Below are 27988 nucleotides of genomic sequence, written 5' to 3'. Positions count from 1 at the left end.
TAATATATGGAGGACTATGAGGAGTATATTATACTATATGGAGGACTGAGTAGTGTATTATACTATATGGAGGACTGAGTGTATTTTAATATATGTAGGACCGTGAGGAGTGTATCATGCTATATGGAGGATGGAAGAATGTATTATACTATATGGAGGACTGAGGAGTTTATTATGCTATATAAAGGACTGAGGAGTGTATTATACTATATGGAGGACTGAGGAGTGTATTATACTATATGGAGGACTGAGGAGTGTATTATACTCTATGGAGGACTGAGCAGTGTATTTTAATATATGGTGGACTATGCAGAGTGTGTTATACTATATGGAGGACTGAGTAGTGTATTATACTATATGGAGGACTATGGGAAGTGTATAATATATGGAGGACTGAGGAGTGTATTTTAACATATGGAGGGACTAAAGTGTATAGGGAGTGTATTATACTATTTGAAGGACTATAGGGAGTGTATTATACTATATGGAGGACTATGGGGAGTGTATTATACTGTATGGAGGACTGTGGGGCACATTATAATATATGGGGGACTATATATTATACTAAACAAGCAAAATGCTGCATATTCATCGAGTGATTGAATTGTTTATACTGGACCAAAAATCATTGTTCTCAGCTGCACATCGCCCAGTGTAAACTGTTGATGTGCTGCTGATAACATGATACTGTATGGTGATCTGTTATTGATCCATTAGTGATTGTTCTGTTCCTATCATTCTTTCTCAGTTGGTGTAAAGAGGCCAGAAAACAAGTGTCGAACGACTTCAGTATTGTCGATCACACTTGTTTAGCGGCCTGAACTCAGCGCATGTAAATACAACAGAAATGCTTCTGTGTGATGTGCAATATGTTGCAAAAACGGCGTGAAAGTGCAATAAGGACTGCGCTTGCTTCTGGTGGAGTACAAGGTTCTTTATTCAGCCAACGCGTTTCCTGAGCCTACTGGCTCACTTCATCAGGGCAGATTGCATTGAAAGATGGTGAAACATTCTTATAGAGAAAAAAATGGCGCCAATACAGGGTTAAATGACATCAGCAAAGGTCAAAGAAAAAAAAAAAAAAAAACCTCAAAAACAATGAAATTTTATTAACATAAAAACACCACAATAAAAGTGTATTAAAATGGGAAAAAATATATAAAATTATGCAAAAATAAAAATAAAACAGAGTGCTATGGATCACGGGGTAAAAAGTGGCTAAGGTTAATGAAAAAAGGGGGGGGGGAGGGGTGAGACCTCAAGGAGTATTAGAACCTGGCTCATGAAGTGCAGATGTATGCTGTAAAGTGTAAGTACCAGGTATTAGTCCACTAAACCATTGGATTTAGCTGGAGTGGTTTAAGAAAGAATTTAAGAAATTATTTTTTTTATAGAAATCAAAATTCAGCAAAATAACTTGAAGTGGTATTAGAACCTGACTAATAAAGTGCAAGTGCAGGTTGTAAAGTACGAGGTATTAATCCACTGAACCATTAGAATAAACAGAAGTGGTTTGAAGAACATAAAAGGAATTGTTTATCAATTTATTTTATAGGAATCAAAATTCAAAAAAAACAAACAAACAAAAAAAAACAACTTCAAATGGTATTAGGACCTGGCTCATAGCAGGCTATAAGGTGCAATTACAAGGTATTAGTCCACTCGACTATAAGACTGTAATGATGTTTTTTGTATGTATTAGTACATTATACCATTAGACTTAAATGATGTTTTTTTGTAAAGAAATTGTCTTTTCATTTTATTTTGTAGAGAGAAAATCAAAATCGGACATCAGAGGAAAAAAAACAAAAAACATAAAATTGGGTAAAATGTAATAAAAGTGTATGAAAATCACAATAAGGATAAACTCAAATAAAAGCATCATTGATAATATTGAGGCCATACGGGCCAATTGTCTTCAATTTATAGATCCAATAGACCTCTTTTCTGTTTAATGCTTGGGTTCTATTGGAAACGTGTTCAGGGATGTGTTCTATAGGAAAAATGATGGCTTTAGAGAAATCTCTTTGGTGAAATGAATCAAAGTGTCGTGACAGACCATGTTGTTGGTATCCAATTTTAGTGTTGTGTCTATGTGAGTTCATTCTACAATGAAGGGGTTGTGTGGTTCTCCCAATATATAATTTAGGACAAGGACACAGGATAACATAAATAACAAAGGCAGACACACAGGACAGGTGATTAGTGATGGTGAATTTTTCTGAGGTGAATGGATGTGAAAATATGAAGGTATTATGGGCAATATTGCTGCAAAGGCTACACCTGGGCCTCTGGCATCTAAAAATGCCTGGTGTCAAGCCGGTATGATTGTCGCGAGTACATTGGCTCAATCTGCTAGGGGCCAGATGATTTTTTAGTGATCTGACCTTCCTAAATGTAACAGTAGGTTTGTCAGGCAAAACTTTATTAAGTACAGGATCTTTTTGGATAATGTACCATAGGTCCCCTAGTATATTTTTAATCTCCTTATGTTGGGAGTTGTAGGTAGTAATAAAATTGGCCTGATAGTTAGCATGTGTATCTTTTTCTTTAGATCTCCCACTTAAAAGAATTTGCTGGTTAAAATTTTTTGAAACATTCTTAAAAGTAGAATGAATCAATTGGGAAGGGTATTTTTGAGCCAGGAATCTTCCCTTGAGGACCTCAGCCTGATTATTAAAATCCTCATCTTCTGTACAATTCTTTCGGATTCTCTGAAATTGATTATGAGGAATGTTAAAAAGCCATTTAGAATAGTGGCTGCTCTTAAAATGGACATAACTATTGGAGTCTACCTTCTTAAAAAAGGTTTTGGTATAGATTTTGGAGTTTTTTATATAAAAAGTGATATCAAGGAAGTCCATCTGGGTATTACTAATGTGGGGGGTGAATGACAATTCACAATGAAAGACAATTTCTTTACAAAAAAACATCATTTAAGTCTAATGGTATAATGTACTAATACATACAAAAAACATCATTACAGTCTTATAGTCGAGTGGACTAATACCTTGTAATTGCACCTTATAGCCTGCTATGTTCTTCAAACCACTTCTGTTTATTCTAATGGTTCAGTGGATTAATACCTCGTACTTTACAACCTGCACTTGCACTTTATTAGTCAGGTTCTAATACCACTTCAAGTTATTTTGCTGAATTTTGATTTCTATAAAACAAATAATTTCTTAAATTCTTTCTTAAACCACTCCAGCTAAATCCAATGGTTTAGTGGACTAGAATCATAGAATCGTAGAGTTGGAAGGGACCTCCTGGGCCATCTGGTCCAACCCCCTGCTCAAAGCAGGATTCGCTAAATCATCCCAGTCAGATGTCTGTCCAGCCTCTGTTTGAAGACTTCCATTGAAGGAGAACTCACCACTTCTCGTGGCAGCCTGTTCCACTCATTGATCACTCTAACTGTCAAAAAGTTTTTTCTAATATCTAATCTGTGTCTCTTCCCATTCAGTTTCATCCCATTGCTTCTAGTCTTTCCTTGTGCAAATGAGAATAAAGTTGATCCTTCTACAATGTGACAGCCCTTTAGATATTTGTAGACAGCTATTAAGTCTCCTCTCAGTCTTCTCTTTTGCAAACTAAACATTCCCAAATCCTGCAACCTTTCCTCATAAGACAGGGTTTGCAGACCGGTCACCATTCTGGTCGCTCTTTTCTGAACTTGCTCCAGTTTGTTGATGTCTTTTTTAAAATGTGGTGCCCAAAACTGGACACAATATTCCAGATGAGGTCTGACCAAAGAGGAGTAGAGGGAAATAATGACTTCACGTGATCTAGACTGTATGCTTCTGTTAATACATCCTAGAATTGCATTTGCCTTTTTTGCTGCTGCATCACACTGTTGATGTTAATCACTGTTAATACCTGGTACTTGCACTTTACAGCATACATCTGCACTTCATGAGCCAGGTTCTAATACTCCTTGAGGTCTCACCCCTCCCCCCCTTTTTTTCATTAACCTTAGCCACTTTTTACCCCGTGATCCATAGCACTCTGTTTTATTTTTATTTTTGCATAATTTTATATATTTTTTCTCATTTTAATACACTTTTATTGTGGTGTTTTTATGTTAATAAAATTTCATTGTTTTTGAGTTTTTTTTTGTTTTTTTTTCTTTGACCTTTGCTGATGTCATTTAACCCTGTATTGGCGCCATTTTTTTCTCTATAAGAATGTTTCACCATCTTTCAATGTAATCTGTCCTGATGAAGTGAGCCAGTAGGCTCAGGAAACGCATTGGCTGAATAAAGAACCTTGTACTCCACCAGAAGCAAGCGCAGTCCTTATTGCACTTTCATGCCGTTTTTGCAAATTTGTCCTAGGACCCTGTGCAGATTTGCTGCTGCTTCTCATGCGTTTATGGGTGTTGTGACTTCCTCACAACCCCAATAGGTGAGCACCTTCCTTTTTTCCCTTATTGTGTTTTTTGATACGGATTTACACAGTGGATGCGCCCTGTATTTCTTCTTTCAATGTGCAATATGTTAGCATTTGAGGCCCCATTTTAAACTTTTGCCTAGGGCCCCACTTTGCCTTAAACCGCACCTGGATGCGGGCTGTTGCTGTGCTTCAGGGAATGGAGATGGCCAGTGCGACAAGCACACTGTATACCCAGTGACTCACATATCTAGGACTTTCTGCCTAGCGGGAAATACCAGTGACCCCCACTAGGGTCAGTGTAATGATCAGAGGTGTTTATAGAGACTAAGACATGGATGGGCCTAGTACTAACAGTGATACCTGTGAAGTTGAGACATAAAGGCATTAACCGTTGTTTACCCCATAGATTACAAAAACAGCGTATGGAATAGAGTGTTAAGTACATATTGCATTTAGTTATTGCTGTGCCATAATATACTGTATTAACCCCTTAACGACCGTCAATACGCCTTTTAACGGCGGCAAGTAAGGGTACTTATGCCTCAGAGTGAGCACCGCTTTTTAACTAAATAAGGGTATTGTGCCCCCATAGTTGGAATTTTTCCAGGGTCTCGGCTACCGGGGGTTGCTGAGACCCCAGAGAACATTATTCTGGTCGGTTTTTACCGACCCCACTGTTGCGATCGCCGTTCTTAACGGTATAACGGTGACTGCAAAAAAAGGTCAGATTTTCCATTTAATTTCTCCCTCCTCTGATGTGATCGCACATCAGAGGAGAGAGAAATAGGGTCCCTCGATCCTCCTGGTACCCCCAGAGTCCCTGAATCCCCCCCCGTAAAGTCCCCCGGGCCGCCAGCATCTTTTTCCGGGAGAAAATGGTGTGCCTGTCAATCAGCTGGCCGGCACCAAGTAACAATAGGAAATTTTTCTTATTGGTTCATTTTGATCACTGTGATATACCCTTATCACAGTGATCAAAATAAAAAAGATTAGTAAATCAAACCCCCTTTATCGCCCCCTTAATTAGGTAAAAATAATAAAATAAAAAATGTATTTATTTCCATTTTTCCATTAAGGTTAGAGTTGGGCTAAAGTGAGTTGGGCTAAAGGGAGTTGGGCTAAAGTGAGTTGGGGTTAGGGTTGGGGCTAAAGTAAGGGTTAGGGTTGGGCTAAAGTTAGGGTTTGGATTGGGCTAAAGTTAGGGTTAGGGTTGGGCTAGGGTTGGGGTTAGGGTTGTAGTTATGGTTGGGATTACTGTTAGGGTTGGGATTAGGGTTAGGGGTGTGTCAGGGTTATGGATAGGGTTGGGATTAAGCTTAGGGGTGTGTTGGGGTTAGGGTTGTGCTTAGGTTTATGGTTAGGGTTGGGATTATGGTTGAGATGTGTTAGGGTTGGAGTTAGAATTGGGGGGGTTCCACTGTTTAGGTACATCAGAGGGTCTCCAAACGCGACATGGCACCACCATTGATTCCAGCCAATTGTGTGTTCAAAAAGTCAAATGGTACGTCCTCCCTTCTGACCCTTGTCATGAAGCCAAACAGTGGATTCTCTCCACATAAGGGATATCGGCGTACTCAGGAGAAACTGCACAACAAATTTTGTGGCCCATTTTCTCCTGGTACACTTGTGAAAATAAAAAAAATTGGTTCCAATGTAAATTTTTTATGAAAAAAGTAAAATGTTCATTTTTTCCTTCCAGATTGGTTTAATTCTCATGAAGCACTTGAAGGGTTAATAAAGTTTTTGAATGTGGTTTTGCGCACCTTGAGGGGTGCAGTTTTTAGAATGGTTTCACTTTGACCCCCCAAACTCACTTCAAATGTGAGGTGGTCCCTAAAAAAAATGGTTTTGTAAATTTTGTTGGAAAAATGAGAAATCGCTGGTCAACTTTTAACCCTTATAACGTCCTAACAAAAAAAAATTGTTTCCTAAATTGTGCTGATGTAAAGTAGACATGTGGGAAATGTTATTTATTAACTACTTTGTGTGACACCACTCTCTGATTTAGGTGTACAAAAATTAAAAGTTAGAAAATTGCTAAATTTACTTCTTTTCATAAATAAATGCAAGTGATATCGTAGAAATGTTACCACTATCATGAAGTACAATATGTCACGAAAAAACAGTCTGATAATCAGTGGGATACGTTGAAGCGTTCCAGAGCTATAACTTCATAAAGTGACAGTGGTCAGAATTGTAAAAATTGGCTTGGTCATTAAGTACCAAATTGGCTCTGTCACTAAGGGGTTAACCCTGAAACTGTAACCCGCTATATAGTGTTTACTTGTATATAAATATACTTATAAATAGATTTCCCTTCTGTGTTAGTCAAATAAATTATGATGGGTAAATGCCACTGTCTCCTCATTGTTGGTGCTGTTGCGTCCAAGTAGCCTGCTTACATTTACACTGCACAATTACTGGGAACGTGTGTTCTAATTAGGCTACTTTCACACATCAGGTTTTCGGCGTCAGGCGCGCTCCGGCGTTGTGCCGGAGCGCCGGATCCGGCAAATGCTTTGTAAAACCGGATGTAACGGATCCGGTTTTCTGCCGGATCCGTCTTGCGCTTGACAGCCAAAACCGGATCCGTCTCATCCGGTTCATCCGGTTTTCGATCCGTTTTTCGACGGATAACGCCGGATCCGGTTTTTAAAATCGCCCCTTGTGGCCTTCCGAATGTGATTGGCTACTGAAAAACTATATATAGCATGTTCCTACAGCCCTTCTTTGACAGGTTGTAGAGGAGAAAGTGCAGGTTGGAGAGAAGAGCAAGTTACTGGCGAAGATGGATGTTGTGATTGGAAATATTTTGAAGAATTTGGCGGATTTTACAGCGGAGGCGAATCGTTTGAGGGTGATTGTTCTGGAGAAGGAGAGAGCGAGACAGCAGCGCATCAGGCATCGTAGACGACGTTTGTGGATCCACCCCATCATAGCCAAGAGAATGACGCGTGGGGTCTATTCTACACTCTGCATGGACCTTAGACGAAACCCGGATACATTTTTTGGATATGTTCGGATGAAAATGGAGAATTTTGATTACTTGGTGGAGCGCATTGCACACCTCATAAGAAAATCGGACACTTATTGCCGCTTCTCTGTTTCACCCGCAGAGCGTCTGATGGTGACTTTAAGGTAAGCCACATTTATCGGATATGTTCGCATCAGAGCACACTTTCACTGCAATCTTGTTGGTGGTAGTTTGTATCTCCAAGTGTTATAGCTGAGTTTTGGTATGTAATGCTGTTATTTTAAACTAATTGATTGTTTTTAATTCCCCACAGATTTCTTGCAACTGGAGAATCCCTTTCGTCACTGCATTTCCAGTACAGACTCGGGATTTCCTCCATATCTGGAATTGTGAAGTACACATGCCGTGCACTGTGGGACTCCTTAGCTGAAGAGTTTTTACCAGAGCCCACAACAGAGAGGTGGATTGAAATTTCAGAAAAGTTTCAACAGATATGTCAGTTTCCGAACTGCTTAACTGCTTGGGCGCTGTGGACGGGAAACATATCCGCATTGTAAAGCCAGCCGGATCGGGATCGGAATATTTCAATTACAAGAAAAATGGCTGTGGGTGGTGCTGCTGCTGTTGCTGCTGCCAATGCTACCAGTGCTGCTGCTGCTGCTGCATCTCTTGGGCGGCTGTTGAATAAAGAGAAACAAAGGGCCAATGAATATCTTGATATTCCATGGCCCTAGTTTTGAGGAATGGGGGATTTGATAATTACCATCTCTCATCTGCTGCTGGACTCCCCTCCCGTTGTTCAGCATGTTCCCTTTGCTGCTCCATTTGGGGTGGTGGTGGTGCTGATGGTGCTGCAGTGGTCTCCTGCGCCTGGTTGCTGTCTTTGGTGGCATGTTGGGTGTGGCTGAGGGTCCCACTGTCATGCTTTTATATATGTGTGCTGTGGGCAGAGCTACTGAGCATGGTCAGACCCAAAAAACCGGATCCGGCGCATTGCGGCGCTCATAGACTTTCATTGTGTGAAAAAGCCGGACGCGCCGGATCCGGCGTGTCCGGCTTTTTTGCCGGAGACAAAAAACGTTACAGTAGCCGTTTTTTCCAGACGCCGGATTGCGACACATTGCCGGATCCGGCAAAAACCGGATGAAACGCATGGCCATCCGGCGCGATATGGCGCAAATGCAAGTCAATGGGGGGGAAACCGGATCCGGCATTGCATTTCGCCGAATCCGGTTTTTGTCAAAAGAGCCGGATCGCGCCTGACGGCGAAAACTTGATGTGTGAAAGAGGCCTTAGCTTCTGTAAACATGCTCTCAATCTCATGACAAATGATTCAAATGCTCATTCTGTAAAATGATTTAAAAATCATTGTTTTTGGCAGCAAATCGTCCTGTGAAAAGAACATGTGCTCCTGAGAGTAATGATAATTTATGTGTACAGATCGGTCTGTTATGCTCCAGCTTCTCCTGTGATATACATCTTAGAGCAGAGGTTCCCAACCTTTCTGACCTTGAGAGCCACATTCAGCTCTGAGAGAGGGTCGCAAGCCACATCCAGACTTGAGGGAGGGTCACGAGCCACATCCAGCTCCCGCCCCCTCACAATAGTGGAAACCAAAGCCCCCATTACAGGCATAATGGTAACCAAACATTTTCCACAGAAATCACCCCAAAGCAGTATATCAAGATCCAGGGGTTCCCACAATACCCCCATTCAGTTCTCTCTCATCAAGCACTCCCAGCACACTGCCACATCGAGCTTCAAGCACCTCCTCTGACAGGACGTATCATCTTGTCTCCAGTGTACCATACTTAAATTATCTCAAAACCCCTAAGACCAGTACATGTGCATCCAGATCTGCTCATCTGTGCATTGCTGCTCACAAAATCCACCATTCATTCATACCTGTTTGCTAGATCTGGAGCTAATGCGCCAAGCTGGCAGACATGTGGCTCCCGAGCTACAGGTTGGCGACCACTGTCTAAGAGTCTCCTGTGATGCATATGCCTCAGCCCCTCCTGTGATGTACAGTAGCGACCAAAAGTTTAGCATTTTTTATAAGTATGATTACTTTTGTCTGGTTGTTGTGATGCCAGTTTCATGGTGATTTTAGTAAACTGGAAGCAATTGGTTGTCTGCTATAAGAATGAAAATTGTTTGTCATTGTTGTATCCCTTTATGTGTTAGTTTTCAACATTTGGTGGGCCAAATGTTTTACATATTTTGTCGTGGGTACTGGAATTTTACCCCAATTTGTTTTGGTGTGCTTTTAGACTTAACATGGCAAAGACAAAGCCAAATTTATCAGCAGATTTCAGAAGCTCATTTCTCCAAAGGTGATCACATTATTAAGAAAAAGTGAGTATCTGATGTACATTAAAATGCTATACAGGTTTCACATGAAATGAACAAAGAATATTGGGCAAAGTGAGTCGCCAAACTGTGGTGTGATGGCTAAGAGCACTAGGGTTGTGCACGAGTTCCAGTCAAGAAGCCTTTCATCTCTGCAAAGGACCTTAAGGTCCGACTTGAGTTTGCCAAAGAACACAGTCAATGGAAAGAGACAGATTGGTCTAAGGTGTGGTCAGATGACTCCAAGTTCTTTCTGTTTGGAAGTGATGGCAAGCACTATATATACCGCCCAATTGGAAAACGTAATGATGTAAGGTACCAAACACCTACACTGAAACTTGGTGGTGGCAATGTCATGGTTTGGAGCTGCTTTTCTGCATATGCCATTGGCACTCTGCATAGAATTGATAGAAGTATGAATGCTACCATGTACAAGATTATATTAGAGAATGTAATGCTTCCACATAGTAAAACCAAAGTAGGCAGGTGCTGAAAATTCCAGCAAGACAATTATCCTAAGTACACCTCCAGTTTAGTAAAAAACTGGTTAGCAAAGAAAAATATGTTTGCTTGCTGCAATGGCCAAGCCAATCACCTGATTTAAACCCTATAGCGCATCTTTGGAATGAGTTAGGACGACGAGTTGGGGCCTGTACCCATAGCAATAAAGATGTATTGTTTGCAGATTTGCAAATGGAATGGAACAAGATCCCTCAGGATGTCTTGAATAACCTAGTAATAATATAATAATAATCTTTATTTATATAGCGCTATGATATTCCGCAGCGCTTTACAGTTTAACAGTTTTAAAATACAAGTCATAAGTAACAACGTTAACAATACAATAATTAAAGTAAAATAAGACAACCCTGCTCGTGAGAGCTTACAATCTACAATGAGGTGAGTGAGATATAAAGTACAGGTGTGTATTTACAATGGTGCATTTACAATGAAGGTCCAGCCATCTTGTGGGGGTGAGGGATGGATGGAAATAGTTAATGCCCTACACACGCACACTTACACATAGAATGACTTTGATTAGTGAACGTGATAGGTTCGCTCTGAAGAAATGTGTTTTGAGGGAGCGCCTGAAATTATGCAAATTGTGGATAGTCCTGATTTCTTGGGGTAGAGCATTCCAGAGGATAGGAGCAGCACGGGAGAAGTCTTGGAGTTGGGAATGGGAGGTACGGATTAGTGCAGAGGTTAGTTGAAAGTCGTTTGCAGAGCGCAGCGGTCAGGTAGGCCGATGGACAGAAATGAGGGAGGAGATGTAGGGGGGTGCTGCACTGTGGAGACCTTTGTGGGTGAGAACAAGTACTTTGAATTGGATCCTATAATGAATGGGCAGCCAGTGTAAGGACTGGTGAAGAGCAGATGTGTCCGAGTACCGATTAGTCAGATAGATGACCCTGGCTGCTGCATTAAGTATGGACTGGAGAGGGGATAGTCGAGTGACGGGGAGGCCAATTAATAAAGCGTTGCAGTAATCCAGGTGGGAGTGGATCAATGCTACAGTGAGGGTTTTTGTTGTTTCCATGGTGAGAAAAGGGCAGATTCTAGAGATGTTCTTTAGGTGTAAGCGGCAAGAGATTGTATATGGGATGTGAAGGCGAGATTGGTGTCAAACGTAACACCCAGACAGTGCGCCTGCTGCTGGGGTGTTATTGTGGTACCACCCACGGAGAGGGAAATGTCAGATTTAGGGAGGTTAGTAGACGGCGGGAGCAGAAGAAGTTTAGTTTTGGAGAGGTTGAGTTTCAGATAGAGAGCGGACATGATGTTGGAGACTGCGGATAGACAGTCACTGACGTTCTGTAGTACAGCGGAGGTAAGGTCGGGGGAAGACGCATATAGTTGTGCCTCATCAGCATAAAGATGGCACTGAAAGCCAAATCTGCTGATGGTCCGTCCAATTGGGGCCGTGTAGAGAGAGAAAAGAAGGGGGCCAAGGAGTGAGCCCTGAGGTACCCCAACAGCAAGAGGAAGAGGAGATGACGTGGAGCCAGAGAACAAAACACTGAAGGAGCGGTCAGAGAGATAGGAAGAGAACCAAGAGAGAGCAGTGTCCTTAATGCCTAGTGACTGGAGCCTAGAGAGTAGGAGATGGTGGTCAACAGTGTCGAAAGCTGCAGATAGGTCAAGAAGAATGAGCAGAGAGTGGTCACCATTAGGTTTTGCTGTTAGAAGGTCATTGGTCACTTTCATGAGTGCAGTTTCGGTCGAATGTAGGGGGCGGAAGCCGGACTGTGAAGGGTCTAGAAGGGAGTGAGTGGAGAGGTAACGGGCAAGGCGGGAGTAAACTAGGCACTCCAAAAGTTTAGAGATGAAGGGGAGATTGGAGACAGGTCTGTAGTTGTTTGTGCCGGATGGGTCGAGAGCGGGTTTCTTCAGTAATGGAGTAACGATGGCGTGTTTGAAGGAGGATGGGAAAATGCCCGAGGAGAGGGAGAGATTAAAGATTGTAGTTACGACTGGAGAGAGAGACTGGAGGAGATGTGAGGGAATGGGTTTGGTAGTTCATGTAGTCGGACGAGAAGAAGAGAAGAGTCTGGAGACTTCTTCTTCTGTGATGGGATCAAATGTGGAAAGTGAGCCAGGGGAGATGCAGCACTTGGTGGTTGGGAGCAGGTTTCCTGACGGATATTATCTATTTTTTCTGTAAAGTGGGAGGCCAGGTCATCAGCATAAATGTCTGTGATAGGGGCTTGTGCTTTTGGCCTGAGGAGGGAGTGAAAAGTGTCAAAAAGTTTCTTGGGGTTGTTGGCTAGTGAGATCAAGGTGGTGAAGTAGGTCTGTTTGGCGAGGTGAAGGGCAGCGTTATAGGTTCTTAACATAAATTTGAAGTGGATGAAGTCTTCTGGTGTGCAGGTTTTTCTCCATAGGCGTTCAGCACTCCTAAAGCATCGCTGGAGAAGTTGCGTTTGCGATGTGAGCCAGGGCTGTTTTACTCTGTGCTTGGAGGTTCTGAGGGTGAGGGGAGCTACTTGGTAAAGGGTGTTTCTAAGAGTGTCATTGTAGTGATGAACAGCCAGATTAGGACAGGAAAAAGAGGAGATTGGGGACAGTGATGAGTGTAGGGAATCTGAAAGTGTCTGAGGGTTAATGGCTTGTAAATTTCTGAATGAGTGGTAGGTAGGAGTGAGCTGGGGTGGGCGAGGATTTGTGCGCGTGAAGGAGAGAATGTTGTGGTCAGAGAGTGGAAGCGGTGAGTTATTTAGGTGGGAGATTGAATAGAGCCGGACGAAGACCAGATCAAGGGTGTTACCGTCCTTGTGTGTCTCAGAGGTTGAAAGCTGCAAGAGGCCTAGAGAAGTGGTTAGTGATAGAAGCTCTGGGATGCAGATGTGGAAGTAGGGATGTTAATGGGGATGTTGAAGTCTCCCAGTATAAGGGTTGGAAGTTCTGAGGACATGAAGTGCGGCAGCCAGGCTGAAAAGTAGTCAAGGAAGTGGGTGGGTGAGCCTGGGGAGCCGATATATGACCGCTACTCTGAGGGAGAGGGGACGGAAGAGCCTGATGGTGTGGACCTCAAAAGAAGGGAATGAGAGTGATGGAATTGAGGGGTGACCTGGAAAGTGCATTGTGGGGACAGGAGAATGCCGACTCCACCACCATGTCTGTTTGTGGGTCTCGGGGAATGAGAGAATTGTAAGCCACCATAGGAAATGGCAGCAGGAGGCTTCAATGCCCCATCGGTGTGGTGCAGTAATTAAAGCAAGAGGTTATGCTACAAAATACTGAGTTATGGTATTGTAAAGAATGAATCATGCTCTATGCTGTGGTCAATAAATAGTATATGCAAAACTTTTGGCATTCAGTTTTCTTTAATACCTATATTCTAAACCATTTTGGTTAAAATTAAGCTCTTGCATGGTGACAACTTCATGTATTTTCAATTTATCACCAGGAAAATGGCATCTTAACAACCAGACAAAAGTAATCACACTTTTAAACAAAATGCAAAACATATGGTCGCTACTGTACATACCCTCAACCTCTCCTGTGATGTATATGCCCCAGTGTCTCATGCAAAGTATGTGCCACAGCATCTCATGTGATGTATATGCCCCCAGCCTCTCCTGTAATGTATATGCCCACAACCCCTCCTGTGATTTATCTACCCCAACGCCTCCTGTGATGTATGTGTTCCAGTCCCTCCTGTGATGTATATTCCCCATCATCTCCTTTGATGTATGTGCCCAAGCCCCTCCTGCAATGTATGTGCCCCGGAGCCTCATACAATGTATATTCCCACCAGCGTCTCAAGCGTTCAAGCTATGTATGTGCCCAAGAGTTTCATGTGATGTATGTGCCCCAGCCCCTCCCTCATGTGATGTATATGATCCAACATCTCGTGTAATATATATGCCCTGACTTTTCCTGTTTTTATATATATATATATATATATATATATATATACACTCCAGCATATCATGCTATTTATATTCCCCCCAGTGTCTCATGCGTTGCATATGTCAAAATGCCCCCAGTGATGTATGTGCCTCAGGGTCTCACGTGATGTATATGCCCCAGTCCCTCTTGAGATGTATACACCCCAGAGTCTCTTGCAATGTATATGTCCTAGCATCTCACCTGTGGTGTTTAAGCTCCCAGTGTCTCCTATGTTGTATAAGCCCCTGGCATTTCCTGTGATGTATAGCCCCCAGCGTCTACGGTGATGTATATGCCCTAAGCCCAGTGTATCCTATATGATGTTTATGCCACAGTCCCAGCATCTCCTATAATGTATATACTTCAGCACCAGGGTCTCCTATATGATTTATATAGCGTAGTCTCAGAATGCCCTATGTGATGCATACAGCAGTCTGGGTGTCTCCTATGTGATGTATATAGACCAGTCATGATGTCTCTTATGTGATATACACACTGCAGGCCCCACATTGCTTGAGTTCTGTCACGCTCGCGCCTAGGCTGATTGGCGCGAGCCGGGGGGGTTGTGGCCCCACTGTGCCACAAACTAGACTACCCTGGAAGGGGCATGACTATGGCAGCTACCTCGGTCTTCACTGGAGCCTCTGATGGTGAGGTCAGGCTTGTGCGGCAGGTAGCTGCCAGGTGCCACTCCAGGGTGGTGTCTGACTGTGGCTGCTGATCCCACTCGGGAACAGGACACCTGGACAGGTGCAAGTGACAAGCAGGCTGAGACACAGGGAAAGCGGGCACGGCTTGAGACACAAGGCAGGCGGGCGTGGCTTGAGTCACAGGGCAGGTGGGCAAGGCTTGAGACACAGGGCAGGCAGGCATGGCTTGAGACACAGGGCAGGCAGGCACGGCTTGAGACACAGGGCAGGCAGGCACGGCTTGAGACACAGGGCAGGCAGGCACGGCTTGAGACACAGGGCAGGCAGGCACGGCTTGAGACACAGGGCAGGCAGGCACGGCTTGAGACACAGGGCAGGTAGGTGTGGTGTGCGAAGGAACAGATAGGGTCCTGTTCACACAGCAGGAGCAGGTACTGGCAGGAAGGAATGGAATATGGAGGAACAGGTAGGGTCCTGTTCAAATAGGAGGTGCAGGTATGGGTACGGATAGGAGAGAGTGGAATATGACAAAAGCAGGAGTGCGGAGTAGGCGGAGCCGCAAAAGTGCAGAGTAGGCAGAGCTTGCAAGAGTGCTGAGTAGACGGAGCTTGCAAGAGTGCAAGGTAGGCGGAGCTTGCAAGAGTGCAAGGTAGGTGGAGCTTGCAAGAGTGCAAGGTAGGCGAAGCTTGCAAGAGTGCAAGGGACAGACAGGGAGGACACAGGGAAAGACACAGCAGGGAAAGGAACCACAGACAAGGAGACTGACAGACAGACAGAGTTCAGACCGAGACACAGTACAAGACAAGGTACCGGGACCGAAGGATACAGGGACCAGGATATTCTGCCTCCTGGAGGGCGAGCAAAGAAGTACCAGGCAAGTACTCAGACAAAGCTAGGACAAGACAGGGACCAGGATATAAGCCTCCTGGCGGGCACTCAGAGTGTACTAGAAATGCTAGGAGTAAAGCCTCTCAAGGAAGGCAAGTCAAAGGACAGGGCCTGGCTACCTCAGTAGCAAGGCGATAACCGAGTATAGACATTGCACAGGCAAAGGTTAGTGGGTGTGGCGACCCTATATAGTAAAGGGCTCCGGGTGATTGGTCGGGGACAGATTAGACCGCTGCACCCTGACTGCATAAGAAGCAGAGTTCAGGCACCGCCCCCCTATACACACAGTCAGGAAACATGGAGAGCAAGCAGGAAAATAAGAGGCATAGCGCATGGAGCTGGCAGCAAACAGAAATCACTGCATAACCTGGAGCAGTGAGTAAGTTGGTGTGCGGGGATGGGAGGCCATGCAGTGATGCCAGCAGGGTTGTTGCAAGTTCTATAAATGTTACATGAACACGGATGAATTTCCCACTGTGAGATGACATGCAGCGTAATATAGAATTATGTTCAGAACTTACTGCTGCAACTGTGCTCCAGACCAACGTAAATCTGGAAAAGTAGTTGCAATTAGCAACATTATCGACACCACCTATCATCACACACCGTACCAAAGAGAAGCCGCTCAAGTCATCACAATAAGCATGAGTTAATTAAATGTTTGACCAAATAAAGCAGGATAAACTTCAAGTTGATAATCTTGTACGGGCCCGAATAATGGTATAAATATCCAAATGGCCCTGGCAGGAAAAAAGCTCCCTGCTTCTAGTTTAGAGGAACAAATGTAAATCTTTGGCAAAAAGGGTTTGTTGCATTAATAATTCAAAAGGAAGCAGAGGGCCACAATTGATTATTATGGACACGTCTAGGTTATGCTTTATGTCAGTTTTCACAAAAAAAGTCTTGCATGGAGAACTTCTGTTGTGAAAACTTGCTCAAAACAGGACCTAAGGAAACCCCATAGTAATCAATAAGGCCTCTCTACTTCCCTCTGATAAAAATACATACTTTTGCTCTCCTAAATGGAATACATAAATGGAATGTGTGGAAATTTGAACATAGTTTTATTTTTATTGCATTAGTATTTTATTAAACTACCTGTTTTTGGGGAGTTAATGTTTCTCTACTGGACTTGTGGAAGAGACTGAGGGAGTGATAATTGGCCACGAGTTACAGCGTGAAAGATACTTGTGTTGCCTCGAGCATCCCAAACTAAAACACTGGAATGTTTGAACAGCGATTTGAATCACCAAATTACAGTAAAAATACACAATCCTTTCCCACTAAACTACATCTTTTTAACTACAACATTAAAGGTTCCATTTAATAAAGCAATACCTCATGATACACTGGGCACAGAAAGTATTCAGACCCCTTTAAATTTTTCACTCTTTGTTTCATTGCAGCCATTTGCTAAATTCAAAAAAGTTCATTTTTTTCTCATTAATTTACACTCTGCACCACATCTTGACTGAAAAAAAAACAGAAATGTAGACATTTCTGCAAATATATTTAAGAAGAAAAACCGAAATATTCCATGGTCATAAGTATTCAGACCCTTTGCTCAGACACTCATATTTAAGTCACATGCTGTCCATTTCCTTATGATCTTCCTTGAGAAGGTACTACTCCTTTATTGGTGTCCAGCTGTGTCCAATTAAACCGATAAGACTTGATTTGAAAAGGCACACACCTGTCTATATAAGACCTCACAGCTCACAGTGCATGTCAGACCAAATGAGAACCATGAGGTCAAAGGAACTGGCCAAGGAGCTCAGAGACAAAATTGTGGCAAGGCACAGATCTGGTCAAGGTTACAAAAGAATTTCTGCAGTACTCAAGGTTCCTAAGAACAAAGTGGCCTCCATAATCCTTAAATGGAAGAAGTTTGGGACCAACAGAAATCTTCCTAGACCTGGCCATCCAGCCAAACTGAGCAAGCATGGGAGAAGACCCTTGCTGAGAGAGGTAAAGAAGAACCCCAAGATCACTGTGGCTGAGTTCCACAGATGCAGTAGGGAGATGGGAGAAATTTCCACAAAGTCAACTATCACTGCAGCCCTCCACCAGTCGGTCCTTTATGGCAGAGTGGCCCGATGGAAGCCTCTCCTCAGTACAAGACATATGAAAGCCCGCATAGACTTTGCTAAAAAACACATGAAGTACTCCCAGACTATGAGAAATTTGATTGTCTGGTCTGATGAGACGAAGATAGACGTTTTTGGTGATAATTCTAAGCAGTATGAGTGGAGAAAACCAGACATTGCTCATCACCTGCCTAATACAATCCCAACAGTGAAACATGGTGGTGGCAGCATCATGGGTATGCTTTTCAGCTGCAGGAATAGGACGACTGATTGCCATTGAAGGAAACATGAATTCAGCCAAGTACAGAGATATCCTGGATGAAAACCTCTTCCAGGGTGTTCTGAACTTAAGACTTTGCCGAAGGTTCACCTTCCAACAAGACAATGACCCTAAGCACACAGCTAAAATAACAAAGGAGTGGTTTCGGAACAACTCTGTGACCAACCCAATTGAGCATCTCTGGAGAAATGTGAAAATAGCTGTCCACCAACGATCACCATCCAACCTGACGAAACTGGGAGGATCTGCAAGGAAGAATGGTAGAGGATCCCCAATTCCAAGTGTGAAAAACTTGTTGCATCATTCCCAAGAAGACTGTACTAGCTCGAAAGGGTGCTTCTACTCAATACTGAGCAAAGGGTCTGAATACTTATGACCATGTGATATTTCGTTTTTTCTTTTTTAATAAATTTGTAAACATTTCTACATTTCTGGGGTTTTTTTTCAATCAAAATGGGGTACAGAGTGTACATTAATGAGAAAAAATGAACTTTTTTGAATTTACCAAATGGCTGCAATGAAACAAAGAGTGAAACATTTAAAAGGGTCTGAATACTTTCCATACCCATTGTATATGCTTAAAAAGTGTTATTTCTTCTAATGTAAAGAAATATCTTACCATGAAAATATGATGCCTAAAACTAAAAACAGTAAGGCAACAACGATCCACACAGTTTTTTCAAGTATCTTCTTTTTAGTATTGTCAGCTGCAAGGAAATAATTACACACTTTATATATGATAATCTTTGTCAACTTTTATCTACTTAAATGTTTGTACAAAGCAATTATGCATATTATACTTGTACCATCAACTTGACCATAAATGGGAGGGTATCTCCAAATAAGTTGACATTGCCAGATACATTAAAAAGACTGTAAGCCTGTCTCAAGTTCTTCAATGGTTAAAATTGCAAAGTGGTTATAATAACAAACAACTTTGCAATTTGCCTTCTGTTATATCATCTTAGGCTATGTGCACACAGAGTCTTTTTGCTGAGCTTTCGGAGCAGAAACTGAGCATAACATCTAAGTTTTTGAGGAGAATTGAGATTTTATTGAGTATTTGGAGGGCTTCCTCTCTGTTTCCACTAGGTTTGTTCTTCCCAAACGCCTAAAAGAACTCTGTGGGGATATAGCCTTACTTCTCAAGAATGATGGCTGAATTGGAAAGCACTCACATTGGGCCAATGGCTTGTCCATCTTCACAGCCCAAACTGACAATCTTCAGGAGTGCACTGCTCCCTGCAAATAAAAAAGCTGATGATGGGGGGAAGTGCTTTCCTGAAGATAGGACCGTGACAATAACCCTTTAAGCAACATTAGCCAAGTTTAACATTATATTTCAGATGTTTTAGGTAATTTCCTGATGCATTTTTATGTCAGAACTGAGTGTGATTAACTAACAGCTTTCAGCTCTCATCACTGGCTTTCAGTTTTAATTAATGATGTGTTAAAAAAATTAGTCCTGTGTTGAGATAATCGTATTAATGTGACCCTGCTATGGTCTGTTATTTGCCGTTTTTGACCATGCAGTCCATAGTTGACACCACAGCTCTGGCCATAAGAGGAATCATAAGCCATTTATGTAAAGTAAGTATACAGACGACACAGGAGGGGCTCGCAGCTGCTGCTTTCTGAGTTAACACATTTCCTTGCCTGTTTTATCACAGACGTGAGTGTTTCTGACACATGACCAGTCCTGTGAGCTCATCATAAATCAAGTCAGTGAAATATACGTTTAGGTCCCACCAGAACTCCCCCATCACTGTTTTGATTTATGATGAGCTTAGGAGGCTGGAACACTTTACAAATCATTTTTATATATTCAACATATTTTTCATGAGGGTAGGGCTGAAAACAGCGATTCCAAGTTTTTATTCTTTCTAGGTTTTTTAGTATACTTTTTATGTATTTTTCTTGTATTTTACACAACTGTGCCTCCAATAAGGTCATACAAGACCTTTGCGGGGCATTTGAATACATTAATATATTTGTTTTATGACTGATTTCCAATGTAACTGGGGCTGGCATATGAGCCCAGTTACAGGAGGAAATCATGTTTTTCTATTCACAGCAGGCCTAACTGGATTTCCCTGTGCCCAACAGTTCTTGCTTTCTCACAACACCCAGAAGTCACATAATCTCCGAATCTAGAAGAGGGTGCCTCTTAATCTCTTGCTAATTTGTATGCATAGTGCTTGTTCAGTGCTGTGTATACAGTGATTGAGAAGGTAGACATGATAATAAATCATGACTGCCTTCTCTACAGGTAGTTTAGAATTTTGTAGCAGTTTCCTAATCCCTGATGTGTAGCTGCTCTACAATGAAGTGACATTTTAGAATGTCAGTGCCGAGTAGAATGAGGACCGCCAGGACATTGAGTGATCTTGAAGAAAGTTAATAATGTATGCAGTCTGTATTGTGAAATCTGTAAGCAGATTCACTTTAAGGCTTATGATGAGTCCCAGACAATCTATATAATGGCTACTACAGCTACAGTATACATTAAAAAATATGTCATCTTTATCAGACAATTATTATTTATGGTTGGACTAAAAATTCACTACATAATTACAATATTGCTTTTACATGCCAAGAACTTTGCTCTCTTTTTACATAGTTACAAACAAACATAATAATAATTTATTCTATTAGTTACCTTTCCAGGGGATGAATATAGATTTATAACTGCTCCCAGTTTGCTCTCCAAAGATAGTAATTCCCTTAACTTCAATGGTGTAATTGAACCCAGGAGGCAATTGTTCAGCAAGATACTGAGTCACAGATGAGTTTTCATATGTCTCTAAAATAATTACATCAAATATTATATTTTTATGTGTCACTAAATGCCATATGCATAGCAATAATGAATTATTTCTTATACTATTTTACAAATATTTTTTCTTACAAATAATGTTATTCTTCATAATAACAGTTCCGAAATTCTTAGAATTTAGATAATTTGTCATAGTTAGGGATATTAGGAAAATGGTTTCTTTTGGAAAGTAAAGATTTAGATGCCACCATAATGACTGAATTAATAGCCTTGTCAAATCACAGGCAATTATGGAATATTATCCTGCTGATTGTTAGAACAGTGGCAGCACCTTGGAGGAAGAACCACCACCAGCCTTTCCGAGAGTCCATATTGTCAACCATAAAGGCTCATTCAAGGTCAGACCGCAATGCACGGACTGACTGCGTGTCTCCCGACCAGAATGAGATCGCTTCATAGAAATACTGTATATGAAGCCGTCACGTTCGGGTTTGAAGAGTGGCATCCAGTCTTTGGTGTAGTAATCCATGCTTGGTCTGATTGGCATAGAAGTCAGAATGAGTATAGCAATGGTCTAATGTTTAAGTCATGGTTTGTGCTAAGACAACCCAATTAATGACAGACTAGAATAGACCAGAATAGAAAAAAAAATCACCGTTGTCATTGTCTGATTACAATCCTTATAATACGCTGTTTGTGCTATACATGATTGTATACATTTTAATTTCTTATATTTTAGATAAAATGATAGAGGCCATCGAACGGTGGGACTGTCATCCCTACCTTCCCCTCGCCCACCTCAGTCATGCCTGTTCTCCCGTTCCCCCTTCTCCTCTCCTTATTTCTAATTTCTTCCCTTGAATTTCCCTCCCCATAAAGAAAATTGAATCTCGATTACGGTATATTGACTTGTATGCCGTTAGCATCTCTGTAATAACATTCTTAAATTAAGAATTTAGAGAAGAAAACCTGAAGACAAACGAAGTTTCACAATTTTAGAATGTACATTCTGCATTCAGTCTACATAATGAAATCTGCATTAAAAGTTGGGTAACTCTTTCTAGACCTTGCATTTTATATTGAAATGATCCTAAATTAAAGCTTGTATTGTACTTCAGAGCTGCATTCACAATTCTGATTCTTTAAGTGTTCAGATTGTCCCAACATTTCTTTACTGCATAAAACTTTGCAGTTGCTCTCATTTCCATTCAGGAAAGTGTACTCTTTACAACAGTCACTGTGCATTAAGGTGATGAAGTAAAAGCCAACTCCTACCACGTGGAGTTAAGATATTAGTATATGTGTGCTAATAAACTTGTTGAATATTTCCATTGACAACCAGCGGAACCGTAATTTCAACTCTGCACCGTAACTGAAATACTCAATAATAATCATTATTTGTATATAGCGCTAACATATTCCGCCGCGCTTTACAGACATTATCATTGCTGTCCCCGATAGGGCTCACAATCCAAATTCCCTATCAGTATATCTTTGGAATGTGGGAGGAAACCCAAGCAAACATCGGGAGAACATACAAACTCCTTGCAGATGTTGTCCTTGGTGGGATCTGAACCCAGGACTCCAGCGCTGCAAGGCTGCAGTGCTAACCACTGAGCCACTACCCACTCAATGCAAAGTACGCATTTTGGTGTATTTCCAAAGTCACTCATCTTTTTAGGCAGCTTATGTACATAGTCAAAATGGATTTCAAAATTGGATGTACACTTCACACAAATTTATATTACCCTTTGAGACATTAGTTTCAAGATCTTTTATGATAATAATCCAGTTTTGTAAAATCTCTTGACATTCATGAAGATCAAATGCATCCCATTTCAGGTGAATTGAGTTGAAAGTAATGTTGATGACTGTGAGATTTCTTGGTCCTATGCTAAATGAAGCTGAAATAGAATTACACAGATGTCAGGTCCAGTTGTACAATTCTTACTAATTATGAAAACACTTTTCAATTATCATTATGCTTAAAAGGGGTTTCCTGATATATATCTCTACAGTTGAAACTAGAAGTTTACATACACTATATTAAAGACACATACATATGTTTTTCTCAATATCTGAAATGAAATGAGAACAAACCTTTTCCATTTTAGCAATTAAATCAGTTTTGTCCAAATCACAAAAAAATGGCACTTCCAAATACAATCATAAGCCAGTAAGAACAGTTATTAAACTGTCGCTAACAATAAGAGGACCATATGTAATTATAAAATATATTTTTATTAGAACATTAATAAAAAGCCATAAAAATGCTACTTATCCATGATTTCAATAAACGTACCCCAATGGGGACACCAACCACTACAAAAGGTCAAAATAACTTATATGGAGCAAAAATCACACTGCGCATAATATATATCAAAGGTAGAAAAAATATTAATCCATCATAACAAGGGAACAAGTAATAATAATATGGAGTGATAGTGGTTTTATTATGCAATTAGTGCCTCCACAATATAATCCACATACACCCAATTTCCCTTAATCACAAATTCTCATATAATCCCTGCATTTCAATGCCCAGCGAATTGGTTAAGGCAAAAAAAACATATCCCCATTATTAATGTTCTAATAAAAATATATTTTATAATTACATATGGTCCTTTCCCATTTTAGGTCAGTTAGGATTGCCATAATTATTAATATTTGACAAATACCAGAATAATGAGAGAGAGAGAGAGAGACTGTTCATTGGCCATGAACTCGCAGGAGATGTCTGAAGGCAGTGCGAGGAGAACTTTCTCATGCTCGCGGTGCCCTCAGACAGGGAATAGCAGTTTACAGGCAGACACTGAGCACACGATGCTCAGTGTCTGCTGAATGACAGGCTGCATGGTTGCGTCATGCAACCTTGCAACCTACCATCTACATTTTTTTTTAGTTTTATTACAGGAGAACGAAGGCTTCGGTGGAATAGGCATTAGGTGAGTATAACTGTTTATTTTTAAATTAAATAAATTGGAAAACTGTGTATTATTTTATCTCTAATAAAGAACTTTATTCTGGATGTGTCTTTATTTACCATGTAACCATAGGATTACCAATGGATAGGTGTCTTATAGACGTCTCTCCATTACTAAGCCGTGGACTAGATGTCACCGGACAAAATAAAATGGGGGGACACACGCCTTTTTTAAATTATATATTTAAATAAATAAAAAATACTGTGTGGGGACCCCTCTATTCTTGATAACCAACCTTGCTGAAGCTGACAGGGGAACCCATGCAGATCTTTTTTTAATTAGTTATTTACAGCGCAGGAGAGGCTGAGAAATACTCAAATCCGCCATTCCTGCTCTCATTGTTATTAGCGGAAGCAGGTCTCGGATGATAGGAGCTGTAGTCCCATCACCTGACACCAATGACCCGAGGTAAACTTTATATCTCCGATCACAACTGAGCACTCACGCAGTCTTCTGACAGCGTGGGAACTGCGGCTCTCTGACCGGTGGAGATTATTTCACCGCCAATCAGAAGCGCTACGCCGGTGTTTTCAATGCTGTCACACAGCGTGGGAAACATCAGCTTTGTTCTATGTATGTTCGGCTATATTCTGCAATTAAATTGACGATTAAATAGGCGAATATTGCAAATTCGGTGAGCCAAACCGAACATTGAAATATTCGCTTATCTCTACTTACAATCCTCCTGAAAGCATGTGTAGCTGTAATAGGACACCTGAGTCTGCAGGTGGTCCAGCCACACTAGCTAGTATTCAAGCTTCTACAGGAAGACCTCCTGTGGGGCCCATGCGGTATAGTTGCTTTGTTCAGTAAGCTAGGAGAATATGGAGTTTTGTACGTTCTAGCCACACACCGGTTACATTTTCGAGATCTATGGAATGGGCTGAATGCCTTCCAAGGACTAGAACCCAAGGTGGGGAGATACGTACAATGGCTTACTAGCCACGTACCAAAACCATGTTTAAAAGATAACTGGAGATTATGTTAGCTCACTCATAGCGGACTCTGGAGCAAAGAAAATCCAGCAGTCTCACAGAAACTTAAATCGATAGTCAAAAAAAGTAAATCAAGCTTCAGAAATCTGATGCATACAAAAGTATTAAATTTATTAAGTAAATTAAAAATAAGACAACAGCATGGTAGTCATAGCCCCGGCTTGGGGGAGATGATGGGCAGACGCGTTTCACACCCTCAGTTGTTTAATCACTGCAATCTAAAAGTGGACAGTCAGTTAGTATTACAGTATATAGTGCTTCCTGTCAAGAACATATGACGGATCTATGCCAATCAGAGAAAAGATGTGATATACCAATAAAATCTCGTTTAACATGCAAGTTAAAAGACTCAAGGCAGAAAAATGTTTGAGCAATACCCATAACAATGATCTGAATGGATGTATAGCTCATGTAAATATTATTAATAATGATAAATTACATAACCTGTAACTCTACACTGTGAGGTATCCCCATTGTGATGAACTGAAAAATGTTTATATGCTGCAGAGCATTTGGAAGCACTATATAAAAGTATAGTATATAATATGACTGACCACTTTTGGATTGCAATGATTAAAGACCTGAGGGATTGAAATGCATCTGCCCATCATGTCCCCAAGTCAGGGCTTTGACTACCATGTTGTTGTCTTATTTTTAGCTTGTCTAATAAATTTTATACTTTTATATACGTCAGATTTCTGAAGCTGGATTTACCTTTTTCGACTATCAAAAGCCTTGTTTAGTCTTAACATGTAGCAGGGGTCCAGCCGGATCCGATGTCGCTAAAACAGCCTTCCTAGAACTGTACATTAAAGAGTTATGACCCATCATAGGTTTTGGCATTTTTAGCTGCTAAATGCAAGGGGAGCAGATTTAGGTATAGCCCAGGTGGCAGGAAGGGAGTGACCCAAGGGGTTAAAAGTTCGTGTAAAGCATGGCCTATTGCTTTTTTCCGGGAAGATCACGACAACATATCATGTGGGGAGAAGTCTAGATACTATATACACTACTATATAGTATATATATATATATATATATATATATATATACACTATATACTATATATATTCTGTGGGGAGAAGTCTATATACTATACACGATATACAGTATGAGCTCCTATAAACAGTATGAGCCCAAGCATACATAGTAACATAGTTTTTAAGGTTTAAGGAAGACTTTAAGTCTATCTAGTTCAACCCATATCCTAACCTGCCCTAACATGCTGATCCAGAGGAAGGCAAACAGTAAGCTCCACATTGGGGGAAAAATTCCTTCCCAACTCCACACACGGCAATCAGACTAGCTCCCTCGATCAACACCCTATCAAGGAATCTAGTATATATAGCCTGTAATATTATACTTTTCAAGAAAGGCATCCAGTCCCTTCTTAAATTTTAGTAGGGAATCACTCATTACAACATCATATGGCAGAGAGTTCCATAGTCTCACTGCTCTTACAGTAAAGAATCTGCATCTATGATTATGCTTAAACCTTCTTTCCTCCAGACGTAGAGGATGCCCCCTTGTCCCCGTCACAGGTCTAAGAGTAAAAAGATCATTAGAAAGGTCTTTGTACTGTCCCCGCATATATTTATACATTGTAATAAGAACACCCCTAAGCCTTCGATTTTCCAAACTAAATAACCCCAAGTGTAATAACCTGTCTTGGTATTGCAGACCCCCTAGTTCCCTAATAACCTTGGTTGCTCTTCTCTGCACCCGCTCCAGTTCAGCTATGTCTTTCTTATACACCGGGGACCAGAACTGTACACAGTATTCTCAGTGTGGTCACACTAGTAGTGAGTTATATAGAGGTAAAATTATGTTCTCCTCTTGAGCATCTATGCCTCTTTTAATGCATCCCATTATTTTATTTGCCTTTGCAGCAGCTGCCTGACACTGGCTACTAAATGTGAGTTTGTCGTCCATCCTTACACCCAGGTCTTTTTCAGTGACAGTTTTGCCAAGTGTTTTACAATTAAGCACATAATTACACATCTTATTTGCTCTACCAAAGTGCATGACCTTACATTTATCCCATTAAAGCTCATTTGCCATTTATCAGCCCAAGCTTCTAGTTTACAAAAATCCCCCTGTAATATAAAATTGTCCTCCTCTGTATTGATTACCCTGTAGAGTTTAGTGTCATCTGCAAATATTGAAATTCTACTCTCTATGCCCCCTACAAGGTCATTAATAAATATCTTAAAAAGAGGTTGGCCCAATACTGACCCCTGTGGTACTCCACTGCTAACCGTGACCCTGTCCAAGTGTGCTCCATTAATAACCACCCTTTGTTTCCTATCCCTGAGCCAGCTCTTAACCCACTTACACATATTTTCCTCCAGCTCCATTGTTCTCATTTTATGTATCAACCTTTTGTGTGGCACCGTAACGAAAGCTTTTGAAAAATCCATATACACCACGTCCACTGCATTTCCTTGGTCCAGTCTGGAACTTTCCTCTTCATAAAAGCTTATCAGATTAGTCTGACAGGAACGGTCCCTCGTAAACCCATGTTGATATTGGGTCATGAGGTTATTCTTCTTCAGATACTCCAGTATAGTATCTCTTAGAAAACCCTCCAGGATTTTACCCACAGTAGAGGTTAAGCTTACTGGCCTGCAATTTCCAAGTTCAGTTTTTGTCCCCTTTTTGAATATTGGCACCACATTTGCTATACACCAGACCTGTGGTACAGACCCTGTAATTATGGAATCTTTAAAGATTAAAAATAATGGTCTATGACTGAACTTAATTCCTGCAGTATACAGTATGAACCCCATATAGCCTCCTATATACAACATAAGCTCCTATATACAGTATGAGCTCACGCATAGCTCCCAAGATACAGTATGAGCCCTCATATAGCCCCCTATATACAGTAGGAGCCTGCACATCGCTCTCTATATACACTATGAGCCATAACATAGCTCTTGATATAAAGCATAAGCCCCCTTATAGCCTCCTATATACAGTATGAGACACATAGCTCCTAATATCCAATATGAGTCCTCACATAGCCCTTTAAATACAGTAAGAGTCCGCACATAGCCCCCTATATACAGTATGAGCCTGGTCATAGCTCCCTATATACAGTATGAGCCCATACATAGCTCCTTAGATACAGTGTGAGCCCACATATAGCTACATATTCAGTATGAGCCCCCTTATAGCCTCCTATATACAGTATGAGCACCCTATATACAGTA

General features: G+C 41.2%; 1 protein-coding gene across 1 annotated transcript in view; it reads right to left on the bottom strand.

The window, feature by feature from the left end:
• Positions 1-27988, bottom strand: part of IL12RB1 (interleukin 12 receptor subunit beta 1) — a 241423-nt gene that overhangs the window by 12520 nt on the left and 200915 nt on the right. Inside the window, exons 11-13 of the mRNA XM_073545077.1 lie at positions 22546-22701; positions 20681-20824; positions 18641-18728 (exon numbers count right to left, since the gene is read on the bottom strand). Coding sequence (XP_073401178.1) covers positions 18641-18728; positions 20681-20824; positions 22546-22701 — 388 coding nt within the window. The remainder of the gene's footprint in view (positions 1-18640; positions 18729-20680; positions 20825-22545; positions 22702-27988) is intronic.

The sequence above is a fragment of the Dendrobates tinctorius genome, unplaced genomic scaffold (assembly GCF_039654945.1).
Source record: "Dendrobates tinctorius isolate UK_male_01 unplaced genomic scaffold, ASM3965494v1 ptg000011l, whole genome shotgun sequence".
Taxonomy (NCBI): domain Eukaryota; kingdom Metazoa; phylum Chordata; class Amphibia; order Anura; family Dendrobatidae; genus Dendrobates; species Dendrobates tinctorius.
This window is presented reverse-complemented; position numbering and strand designations above follow the sequence as displayed.